Source organism: Mustela nigripes, chromosome 2 (genome assembly GCF_022355385.1).
Source record: "Mustela nigripes isolate SB6536 chromosome 2, MUSNIG.SB6536, whole genome shotgun sequence".
In the NCBI taxonomy this organism is placed as follows: Eukaryota; Metazoa; Chordata; class Mammalia; order Carnivora; family Mustelidae; genus Mustela; species Mustela nigripes.
In genome coordinates this window covers 21,671,115-21,683,354 of record NC_081558.1, presented here as the reverse complement: position 1 = coordinate 21,683,354, position 12,240 = coordinate 21,671,115, and the positions used below count along the sequence as shown (strand labels likewise).

The 12,240-nt window shown below is 41.2% G+C and overlaps 2 protein-coding genes across 4 annotated transcripts in view; one reads left to right on the top strand and one right to left on the bottom strand.

The window, feature by feature from the left end:
• The window catches only part of NEK4 (NIMA related kinase 4), a 36,592-nt gene extending 29,533 nt beyond the window's left edge, over positions 1-7,059 (top strand). For all 3 annotated transcript variants that reach the window (XM_059389922.1, XM_059389924.1, XM_059389923.1), the window contains exon 15: positions 6,130-7,059. In XM_059389922.1, the coding sequence (XP_059245905.1) occupies positions 6,130-6,222 (93 nt within the window). In that variant the 3' untranslated portion in view covers positions 6,223-7,059. The remainder of the gene's footprint in view (positions 1-6,129) is intronic.
• A 3,221-nt stretch (positions 7,060-10,280) lies between these two features.
• On the bottom strand, positions 10,281-12,158 carry SPCS1 (signal peptidase complex subunit 1). The gene is made up of 4 exons (XM_059389921.1): positions 11,855-12,158; positions 11,461-11,520; positions 11,290-11,376; positions 10,281-10,784 (listed from the first exon to the last, which is right to left on the bottom strand). The coding sequence occupies exons 1-4, from the start codon at positions 12,068-12,070 to the stop codon at positions 10,659-10,661; spliced, it is 489 nt and encodes a 162-aa protein (XP_059245904.1). The 5' UTR covers positions 12,071-12,158; the 3' UTR covers positions 10,281-10,658.
• Between the last annotated feature and the right edge of the window lie 82 nt (positions 12,159-12,240).

Here is a 12,240-nt window from a genome sequence, read left to right as displayed (position 1 = left end):
GGGGGGTTGCAGCTTATATTGGGTAGGGGATGGGAAATGAGGTCAGCGGGGAGAGAGCCTATGGGGTTTGGTTATGTAGTCAGTAACTGGGTAGGGTGTGTTGGGCGAGAGGAGGAAATATCAGAGATATGCGGAACCGAAACCGCCACGTTGTCGCCAATACTGCCACGGTGGCGCCTTTTCTAGCCGGAAGAGAAGGCAGGCCAGCGCCATCTTTGCTGTGCCCAACAGATATATAACATTGTTTAAGGTGTACAACCTAATGATTTTTATATTTATTGTGAAATGATTACTACAGTAAGTTTGGTTAACATCCATCACCTCTCATAGTTATAACATTTTTTTCTTGTGATGAGAACTTTTAAGATCTACTCTTAGCAACTTTCAAATGTATCATGAGTCAGCATGCTGTACAGTTAGTTACATTCCCCAGAGTTTATTTACCTCATAACTAAAGTTTGTACCTTTTGACCACCTTTACCCATTTCCATCACCACCCCAACCCCCACCTCTGGCAGCTACCAATCTGTTCTCTGTTCCGTCTTTTCAGAGTCTGCATAAGTGAGACCGTGCAGTACTTGTCTTTCTCTGTTTGACTTATTTCACTTAGAATAATGCCTTCAAGACCCATCTGTTTTTGGAAATGCCAGTATTTCTTTTTCTTGCTCACTTTTGAAGAACATTTTTGCCAGATAAAGGATACTTGGTTGACATTTTTTCTTCCTTCCTTCCTTCCTTCCTTCCTTCCTTCCTTCCTTCCTTTCTTTCTTTCTTTCTTTCTTTCACTTTGAAAATACTGCCCATTCGCCTTCTGGCCTCCAAAATTTCTGAGATTTCTGAGAGAAATCTGCTGATAATCATATTGGAGATCCCTTATGTGTGAGGAGTTACCTCTTTCTTGCTGCTTTCAAGATTTTCCCTTTCTCTTCAGCTTTCAACAGCTTGATTATAATGTGTCTGGGTAGGAACTGTTAGTTTCAGCCTAGTTAAGAGTTCGTTGAGCTTCTTGGATGTTTATATTCATGTCTTTCTACAAACTTGGTGCATTTTGCCTATTACCTCAAATCTCTCTTTCTCTTTCTTCCCCTTTGGGACTCCCACTGTGCATATATAGTGGTCTCTTTAAATCCTCCATTAACTTGCTTCAGTTGAAGGGGGAAGGCTTTGTAACTGTATCAGTGAGGACTGCAACAATGTTTGGCAGCTTCTGTGTGTATACCTCTGAAGCAGCAGTCATCTGTCAGTACACAGATCCCCAGTATTTGGAGGCAAGGTTCTCATTGCCTTCTCTGGCCCCACAAGCTGTGTGCTGCCTGCTCCAGGAACATCTGCACAGCTGCCTGCCCTCCAGCTCCCCTACCCTCAGGACCTGAAATTAACCACAGTTTAACCTCCAAGCCTTACTCCAGAAACTGCAAGCCTTGAGTAGACTGCAGAGTTCCAAAATAGTTACACTAGGCATTCTGCAGCACAGTTTTTATCCATGTGAGATGTAGTCCTGGTCCTCCTCTGTCATCTTTCATATATATTGTCTTATATATTTACTTTTAAAATCAGTTCAGAGAAGGGGCACCTGGCTGGTTCATCAGAAGAGTGTGTGACTCTTGGTCTCAGGGTCGTGAGTTCAAACCCCACATTGGGTATAGAGATTACGTAAGTATTTTTTAAAAAATCATTTCAGCGAAGAAAGGAGAAACAATATGCATTTTTTATAATTTTTTATTTTTTATAAACATATATTTTTATTCCCAGGGGTACAGGTCTGTGAATTGCCAGGTTTACACACTTCACAGCACTGACCATAGCACATACCCTCCCCAGTGTCCATAATCCCACCCCTCTTCACCCAACCCCCTTCCCCCTAGCAAACCTCAGTTTGTTTTGTGAGATTAAGAGTCACTTATGGTTTGTCTCCCTCCCAATCCCATCTTGTTTCATTTACTCTTCTCCTACCCCCTTAACCCCCCCATGTTGCATCTCCACTTCCTCATATCAGGGAGATCAGTGGAAATAGAGGGTATCATGCTTAGCGAAATAAGTCAAGGGGAGAAAGACAATTATTGTATGAAACAATATGCATTTATATTGGGTTTTATTTGCATAATTACTCTCAGGTATAATCTGAAACTGGCCCCTGTAGGAGGAGGGCAGGGAGAGAAGGAAGGAAGAGGCAAACACTCCAGATTGGTAGGTGGTAGTTCTAATAAGCAAGGGAACTCACATATGAGGCTTGGTGTAGGCAGCCACAAGATGAGTAGATCTCCACACCCACCTGCCAAATCTCAAAAGTTCATATATTATATATGTAGTATATATACATATGTTATATTAACTGGGTTCAATCACTTATGCTGTCCAGATGGTCTCAACACCACATCATAATCTGAAGGCTTTGTCCTTGGAGCATACTTTGGGAGTGAGGCAGGCAAATGGAATGCATATTCCAAGGACAGGAGGGGATAGGGAACCTCCAATTGCCAGAGTCAGGCTCACAGGTGAACCAGAGGTAACATCCTCTTCATAACCTCCTCCGAAAGCAGTGCTTTTTGTGTTTCCAAGTAAATTGAAGTTATTGCCCGGGTTCTTACTTTCAGCTTGATGAACTTCCTTTAGTAGTTTTATAAAGTGGTCTGCTAGCCACAGATTCTGTTTTTGTCTGGGAATGTCTTTGCTTCACCTTTATTTTTGAAAGGTAGTTTTTACTTACAATGGGATTCTTGTTTGACAGTTTTTTTCCTCGATTACTTTGAATATATTATCCCACTGCCCCTTACTCTCCTTTGTTTGTTAGCTGTTAATGCTATTACTTCTCCCATGTAAGTGGTGTCATTTTTCTCTTGCTTTCATGATTGTCTCTTTGTCTTTTGACACTTTTTTTTTTTTAAAGATTTTATTTATTTATTTGACAGACAGAGGTCACATGTAGGCAGAGTGGCAGGCAGAGAGAGAGGAAGCAGGCTCCCTGCTGAGCAGAGAGCCTGATGTGGGGCAGGACCCCGGGATCTCAACCTGAGCTGAAGGCAGAGGCTTTAACCCACTGAGCCACCCAGGCGCCCCTTGACACTTACTTTCACGTGTCTGTGTGTGGATCTCTTATGTAGATTAATGTTTTTCAGTACATTTGGAAGTTGTCAGCTATTATTTCTCTAAATAATTTTTCTGCTCTTTTCTCTCTCATCCTTCTGATGGTCCCTTTACATTTGTAGTTGGTGTGTTTAATGATGTCCCACCTTTTTTTAAAACATTTTATTTATTTTAGAGAGCGTGAGCTGGGGTAGGAGCAGAGGGAGAGGGAGAGGGAGAGAAAAGCAGACTTCCACTGAGCATGGAGCCCAACATGGGCCTTGATCTCACAATCCAGAGATCATGACTTGAGCCGAAATCAAGAGTCCAACGCTTAACCCACTGAGCCAGCCGGGTGCCCCAATGATGTCCCACATTTCTTTTTTTTTTTTTTTTTTTTAAAGATTTTATTTATTTGTCAGAGAGAGAGAGAGGGGGAGAGAGCGAGCACAGGCAGACAGAATGGCAGACAGAGACAGAGGGGGAAGCAGGCTCCCTGCCGAGCAAGAAGCCCGATGTGGGACTCGATCCCAGGACGCTGGGATCATGACCTGAGCCGAAGGCAGCTGCTTAACCAACCGAGCCACCCAGGCGTCCCTGTCTCACATTTCTAAGACAATGTTCACTTTTCTTCATTTTTTCTCTCTGTTCCTTGGATTAAAAATCTTGGATTACATAATCTTTATTGATCTATCCCCAGCCCACTTAACTTTTCTTTCTGCCAGATTAAATATACTGCCGAGCCCTCCGGTGAATTTTTCATTTGTTATTGTGCTTTTCCTCTCCAGAATTTCCATTTAGTTCTTCTTATAATTTCTCTACATCACTATTCTCAGTTTGATGTGACATTCCCCTCATACCTTCCTTTATTTCTTTAATTGTGGTTTTCTTTAGTTCTCTGAATGGGTTTATAATGTCTTTGCCTATTAACTCTAGCATCTTATTACTCTGACAGGTAGTACCTTTCTTGCCTGCCTTCTTTCCCAGTGTATGTGTCGTACTCCTGAAAACTGGACATTTCAGAAAATATATTGTTATAAGTCTGGGTACTGGCCTCCCCAAGGAGGGGCGTTGCTATTATTATTTGCTTCTATAGTGATTGGCTGGATTTTGTAGTGATGTCTATTTTATCCCTTCTTCCTGTCCCCACAGTGTAAGTTTGATGCTGCTTCTTAGTTGGCGAGGCCTCGGTTGTATCCATAGCCACCTTAGAATGACAGTGGGTTTGGCAAAGCTCTTTGGACTCTCCTTTGCCCTTACTTCACTCAGCTGTTAAGGTTTCTTAGTTGCCAGTTTGATGGCTCTCTGTTTCCAACAGTGCCTTGGGCCATATATTGCTCCATAGACTGATCCAGCAAAATCTGGGCTCCTTTGAAGGGATGGTTCCCACGGTCAGTGTTTGAAATCTGTTTTGACTCTAGGGGGGCTCCTCCCAGCTTCCTGGTTGTCTCCATCAAAGTAGGTGGCCCACAGTTTAGCGTATGTAGCCGTGAATCTGTCAGTCTCTTCGTAGTTGCTGTTCACCACTACTTCCAGTTTTGGGGAGCACTTGAATTTCTCCACTCTGTTCTAAATGAGGTCAGTTCATTAAGGAAACGATTTGGTGCTGTTTTAGGTCTTCTCACCCCAGGCAAGATCCTGAGCATAGCTGGGAGTAAGGACAGTAGCATACTTGTATCTGAGTGCTACCCCTCCTTTAGAAGCTCCGTGCGGGTGAGGGGCCTCTCATCTCCTCAGCATGCTTCACCCAGCATGGAGTCTTCACACTATGGTCTGGGGCAAAGGTGACTGGGGCCCCAGTATTTTCATCGGCCCTGCTCTCAAGGTACAGCCTCCATCTTATAAGTCCAACCTGGTGTACAGATTTCCACCTCTTGGCTGTACTTTCTCAAAACTTATCCTTGACAACAGATACTGGAGGCAGGATAAGATATGCTGAAGTTCTGCCGCTCCCAGGAAGATTGCCTTTGGACTAGGAGCTGCTGGAAAGGGAGCCCTGTGTTGCTGGCTTCCGCCTGGTTGTGGAGTTTTTGTCTCACTGAGATGGGACGGGGGAAGGAGGCAGTTGGGTCTTAGTTGAGATACCACCCACTCTCACTGCTCTTAGTAGCTTTTAGTAGATCTTTTTTGGGGGAAAAAGTGTCTTTATTTGGTATGTACGCTCTCAGGATGACTTCAAGAGACTTTAAATGGTAAGTTTTAAAAATGATTTTCACCTGGGGCACCTGACTCTTGGTTTTGGCTCAGGTCATGATCTCAGGGTTGTGAGATTGAGCCCTGTTGTCAAACTCAGCACACAGAAGGGAGTCTGCTTGAGATTCTCTCTCCCTCTCCCACATACTCTCTCTCTCAAAAAAAAAAAATAATAAAAGTAACAATAATTTTCATCAGTTTCACTGAAGAGGGGTCTTCAGAGCTCCCCAGGCTATCATGCTAGATAGATTCAATTGGGATTACATTTTATGTTTGTTTTATCTCACTTAACTTGGGTCAGTTAGGACATTTTTGAAGACTATAGGCCATGTGTTTTATAAAATGTCCCTCGGTTTGGATTTGTTTGATGTTGCCTCATGAATAGATTCAGATTATGCATTTTCAGCAGGAATACCACAAAAGTGATACTGTGTGTGAGATGTGTGACATCGGTTTAACACATCAGGTGTTATTTTAGTTCCAGGCATATATTGAGTATCACATAGTACATTTTTTTGATTATTAGATTGAAATTTCTGTTGCTTGTATTTTTATGAATGCCTTTGCTGAATTATCTGTGGGATTTTGTTTTATTAATTCTAATATTGTTGTGTTTTACTAAGAGCTCTTTGTATTAATGATATTAATTTGGGGAGATGTATGTTGTAAATTTTCCCCAGTGTAGGACTATAGTTTTTGATAACTTGAAGCTTAAAAATTTTAAAGAAATTATAGTATTTTCCCATATGATTTCTACCTCTAGGGTCATACTTAGAAAAGTCCCCCCTCCCGCTTTATTTAAAGCTGTTCTTCTAAGATTACAGATGTTTTTTTCTACTACTTACTGATTTTCTTTTTATGTTCCCCAAATAGGCACGTTTGCAGGAGCACATGGGTGAAAAATATACAACTTACAGTGTGAAAGCTCGCCAGTTGAAATTTTTTGAAGAAAATGTGAATTTTTGAGAATTTAATCTGCCAGAACTAAAGACCTATTTTTAAAGGTTTTTGGCTTAAACAGAAACCTGTAATAATGGCTGGAGGCCATTCTCTTTTGGAATGAAGCAATGTCACAAAGAAAGAGAAAACCTTTGGCTATTTTACTCTCTTGATGAGGGAAGTCTATTACAAGATGTCTGGTTACTGTTTACTGAGCCTCAAACCACCAACTTTATATTTAGAACTTTATTTTTTTAAGGTACTAATTAGCTTGATTATAGGGCCATAAAATTAGATTGGAAGTTTTGTATTGTACTATTGTGATAAATGCATAGAAGTAAGTATGTTATAGTGATACTAATTGTCATTGTTAATAATTTCAGGTAGTAGTTGATAAATTATTTTTTTTAAAGTCAACTCATGATTGTGGGAGTAGATTTTGAATATGAATATGAAGTTGTACCTACTATTTGAGCAATGGAATTCCTTTTTTATATATTGATGGATGTTTAGCCTTTTATTTTCATTTAATACGAACTTCATTTACATTATATAAGAATTGAAACTAAGAAATATTTTGGCTTTGTCAATCACTGTTTTTGTATACTGGTCTTTTTTTAAGAGTAATATTTTCATTGGCGAAAACATTTGCTAAAACACTAATTCCCTTTCCAGTTAAGCAATTTGTAAGTGAGATCCAACTCCTTTTGGTTATGTTGGGACATATTTATCTCCTGAAGTTTTGTCTTCTTCTACATCAAATTATTTGTTGTCTTTAAATGTATGACTATATATCACATATTTTATTAGTTGTTTAATAAGGGGTAACTCCCATGTGGGAAATAAATTGTTTTTATAAAAGTCTTGATTAGTAAGTTTTCACTTCTATATTCAAGGGTCTTTAAAAATACCAGAAATGTTTTCACTTTTTATAATTAAAAATGTTACCTGACCTTTTTTGAAAATTATACATAAAATACTCTAATGAAATGTTCCCTTTCCAGTCATTGAACAAGACTTTTTAGTTTTACTGTATGCCAGGAGCTGTGGATATAGTGGTGAGTAAAACACAATACTCCCCACTCTCACAGTGCTCATGGTCTGGTTTCTGAGACCTCTTAGCTTGACTTTGAAGGGTTTGTTAGAACTCAAAGGTAAAGCCAGCTAGTCTTAGTCCCATTTTGGAGGTAAATCTTTGGCAAACTGGATCTTCCCTGAACTATTCACCATTTCTTGAATGTTTTATGAATCTACATCTTTCTGGAGAAATATCAGTTTTACTTAAGTTTTCTCACTTGTGGCCTAATGTACATATTATTTTCTTAGAATTTAAAAATTCTCCCCCCATATGTTATTATTCCTATTCTGTATATTTTTATTTTGCTTAACCATTCAGTTTTCATCCCAATATATTTGAGTATTCTGTGGTTTTTCTGTCTTCAGTGCTTAATCATTTTTAATCTTATTATCATTATAAAACACCTTTAAGAGCATGCATTTTCTTCTCAATATACCTTTGGCCACCTTTCAGACTTTGATATTATTTTGACATTAATTTTTAAATAGTCAGTAATTCTTGTCTTGATTTTCTCTTTAAGAAGTGTTCCTTAGGGATGCCTGGGTGGCTCAGTCAGTTAACCGTCTGCCTTTGGTTCAGGTTATGATCCTGGGGTCCCCGACAGAGTCCCGCATTGGGCTCCTTGCTCAGTAGGAGCCTGCTTCTCCCTTTGCCTGCAGCTCCCCATTCTTATGTGTGCTAACAAATAAATAAATCTTAAAGAAAAAAAAAGTACTGTTCCTTTACTTCCATATACAAACGTTCCCTATCTAAAAGTAGAGCATTCCTATGAAACCTTTGGTAAGTTGAAACAGTGAAAAGCAAAGAGTATTCCCCATTTTCTGAAAGTTCATGACATGCTACTTTGCTTTTACGCAAGACCTTCAGTAATACCTGTTTTTGCTAACTGAAAGAAATTTAAAGAGCATTTTCGCTTTAAAAAAAAAAAAAGCCATCACTATAGAAGTCTAAGACTTTTGTAAAAGTGAAGTAGCATGAAACGAAGCTTTCGGAAACCAGGGTATACCTGTATTTTGAAAGCCAAGAAAATGTAATCTCCTTGTTCCAACTGCATTGCAGTGTTACTGAATATGATCTGCCCAACTTTAATTTCTTGGAATTGTTTTCCCTGTCACTCAGTAGATGATCCATTATTGTAACGACCCTATAGGCATTTAATACAGGTGAATTCTGTTATGCACAGACAGAATCACTTGCCTTTATATATTATTCAAATCTATAAGACCTGACCAATAGAATATTGTAATGATGGAAATGTTCTCTATCTGCATCGTGATAAGGTAGCCAGTGGTCATATATGGCTTTTAAGCTCTCAAAATGTGGCTAGTTTGAGGAGCTCAGTCTTTTAGTTTTAAATAGACACATAGGACTAATGGCACCATATTGGATAGGGCAGCTCTGAATGATTCACTCGGTTAAGTATTTATTGAGCACCTACAAAGTGTCACAAACTCTTATTATAGGTACTACACAAACAGCAAAGAGCGTAATGAGATCCCTGTTCCCCTGAAGCTTACATTCTGGGTGGGGCCAAGGAAAAAATATATAATGTGGGGTATATTAGTGCATATAGAATAATGAGGCATACCACTTTTTTTTTTTCCATACCACTTTGATAGATCGGCAGATGCTTCCTTATAGTCACATTTGAATAGAGATCTGAATGAAAGGAAAGAACAAGTCGTGTATATCTGAGGGAACATGTTTCAAGTATAGAGAACAAGTGCAGAAGTCTTCATATGATCACTGGTCCACTTGATATACCAAAATCTGAAAGGTAGTGTTCTACCAAGAGTGTAGCTTTGCCAAACTCTTATGTATGTAACGTTCTTTCTTTATAAGATTTCACATCATATTTAATACCTAATGGTTTCTTTTTAAGATTTTGTTTATTTGACAGAAAAATCATAAGTAGGCAGAGAGGCAGGCAGAGAGAGAGAGGAGGAAGCAGGCTCCCTGCGAGGCAGAGAACCCAACACGGGACTCGATCCCAGGACCCTGAGATCATGACCTGAGCCAAAGGCAGAAGCTTAACCCACTGAGCCACCCTGGTGCCCCAATACCTAATGATTCTTAACAGTGACATCTTCACAGCTATGAAGTGTTCTTTTTCCCCATTTAATGCCTTCTGATGTTAAGTTTCTGACTTTATCACTATTACCTCTCTTTTCTGCCTGCATCTGCCTAATATATCCTTGTTCCTGTTTTCAACCTTTGGGTGTCATCATGAAAACATAAGGTAACTTGATGTTTAACGTTTTTTGGCAGTCCCCCCACCTTTTTTTAAGATTTTATTTATTTATTTGACAGAGATCACAAGTAGGCAGAGAGGCAGGCAGAGAGAGAGGAAAGGAAGCAAGCTCCCTGCTGAGCAGAGCACCCGATGTGGGGCTCAATCCCAGGACCCTGGGATCATCACCTGAGCCAAATGCAGAGGCTTCAGCCCACTGAGCCACCCAGACACCCATGGAAGTTCCTTTTTAATCACATTTATTATTCTTAATAATATGTTCGGTCTTATTTCTGCTGTCTTAACTTTTCTTATCTTTTTTTTTTAAACTTCCTGACTTTTGCCATATATTAAGGTCTTTGCTCTTGTTTTTTAAACTTACATTTTATTGTCTTCTCTACTCCTATGGAGAAATAGAATATTATCTATAAAAATCCTCTCACTCCCTTCCCACACACAAAACCTTTAAAAATGTTTTTCTCTTCAGCCCTCTGGAAAATTAAAAAAAGAATAGGTTTCTACTTTGGTCCACCTCAAGTAAAGCATGGATTGAATTCTTTCTGCTTAACAAAAGCCTTATTTTAGTGGTACCCAAGTATTACCTTCCCACAAATTTACATTAAATTTTTTTCATAGGTGCTTACTGTCAAGAAAGACATCTTTTAGGAACTTTCAGCTACAGGAAATAGAAATGATGCTCCGAGAACCACAAACTTCTAACCTTGGCTTGTACTCATAGGTTTGCTTACAGAGCAATGAACAAAAAGACTCTTTAGACACAGACTTGCACTGAGTTTTAATTGCAAACATTGAAACAATTTAACCACTCATAGTGAACTATAAAACTTTGACAGTTAAATTGTACTTTCATTTAAGAGGCATTTATTCATCATTTTGGTAGACCTGAAAGAAACTTTGCATACTTGTGTTTTCTGTTCTCATTTCAGAAGAATATTAAGAAGAGGAGGTCTGAAGTATTTATAAATCAAAAGCCAGCTGAGCTGGAAGTGAAATATAAGGAGAACAAAATCTACCCGCAGCTGTGCCAAAAGAGCAGCAGTGGGTTTTAGCTCATGTTTTGAGTATGAAAACTGAGCTCCTCTCAAGCAAAAGGAAAGCAGGTGCAAGAGTAAAGCTAAATCATGAAAAACCTAATTAGTTATTTTTAGCATGCCTCTTAATTTTCCTTTCCCCTGGTTTCTTGTCTTCTGAGCCTGAGTCTTGAACAGGTAACCACTTGAGGGGGTGCCGGCGGTAAATGGGCCATGGAGGAAGTGTCAACTGAGCCAGAACAGAGAAAATCCATCAATATTAAGCATTAAAAGTTTGAAAGAGCATTAGGTATAATGCCTGGTCCCCAAATACCTCCTATGCAAAGGTTAAAAACAGCAGCAGCAAAACGGACATTCCAATGAAAACAAGGTACCTCTGCCCAGGTAATTTTAAGAATTGGGTACAACCTTCACCATTTACACATAAGGCTCTAAGAGGTAAAAGATGAGGCGGGAGCATCCCGAAGACTATAGGGAATTCCTGCTAGCTCTGACTTTAAGATTACTAATTGGAGCAGCTACCAATAGAAATGAGCTGTGTCCTTTTATATGCAGCTTTATCTCACACTTTCTGGCATTCTACTTTTCCAGTGACAGCAAGGTGAAACACTGATGGCAAAAGTAGGTTTCGGAACGTTGGTGCCGGTTCCCACTGCTAGGTCCAACCAAACCGGGTAACCAAATTCAGAACGCTTCACACGCCACTAACATCCGAACACCCACAAACTTCTTACCAAACACGAAAAAGCAAATCCGGCCATAACTATATAGACAGTCCACCCGAACTGTTCAGCCACGTACCCGTAGATAAATCCAACTATCTGAAACAAACGAAGTGTATTAATTGCAATCAAGCTGGTTAGAGGAGAGGGAGGAAAAGGATACTATGCAAAACCAATACTTACTGCAGAAAAAATAATAATTCCCTGAAACATCTGTTCGGCTAGCTTCTGGCCCTTGTAATCCTAGGGGTGAAGAAGAGCAAAACGGGAATTGGTTCCACCACGGAAAGAGGCACGGTCCCTGGCCTGGCTCGCCAGCTTTGGCACCGGGCAACCCCAACGTCAGGGGCCTCCCCCAAAACTGGGCAAGGAATGAAATTCTGGGTTTCCTGTGGGCAACAGAAGCATCCTAGCAGAGCACGGACAGGGGGCTCCTCCCGGAGGTAGAGCGATGGGGACCCGGGAAGCACAATTCAGGAAAGAGACGGCAAGGCAGCCATCCGAGCCAGGAACCGCGCCGCACACGGTTGGTGCAGCGGCGGAGCTGCGTGCGGGGGTCTTGGGGCCGAGCCCTCACCATTTGTGTGGGCAGCGAGCTCAGATGCTCCAACATGACTGGCTGAGAAGGCTGGCAGCCGGGCGAGGGCAGCCAGGACTCGGGGACCGCACGCGCCCGTATCCGATACCGCGGGCAGCTCCAGGGGCCTACGGAGCTCAGCAGTGGGATGGCCGCGGCCCCGGAAGCGGATGTTTCCCACAGACCCGAACGGCCCGAGGCCCCGCCCCGCGCCATCGCCCCGCCACCGGCGCTTTCGGAGCCCGCGGTAGCCCGGCGCCCTATCCTCGAGGGCTGAGGTGGTGACGGCCGAGAGGAGGCATCGCGCGCCCGGGAAAGGTTCGCCGTCAGTGCTGTCGGGTGCCCGGAGCCGCGGCCCCAGCCCAACAAACTGCCCTCCCCGGCAC

Excerpts from the sequence above, each read along its gene's own strand:
- SPCS1 (XM_059389921.1), bottom strand. The coding sequence starts at position 12,070 with ATGGCGCGGGGCGGGGCCTCGGGCCGTTCGGGTCTGTGGGAAACATCC. Across the intron at positions 11,521-11,854 it reads GCTCGCTGCCCACACAAATG|GATTACAAGGGCCAGAAGCT; the intron begins GTGAGGGCTCGG and ends CTTCACCCCTAG. Across the intron at positions 11,377-11,460 it reads GAATTATTATTTTTTCTGCA|ATAGTTGGATTTATCTACGG; the intron begins GTAAGTATTGGT and ends CGTTTGTTTCAG.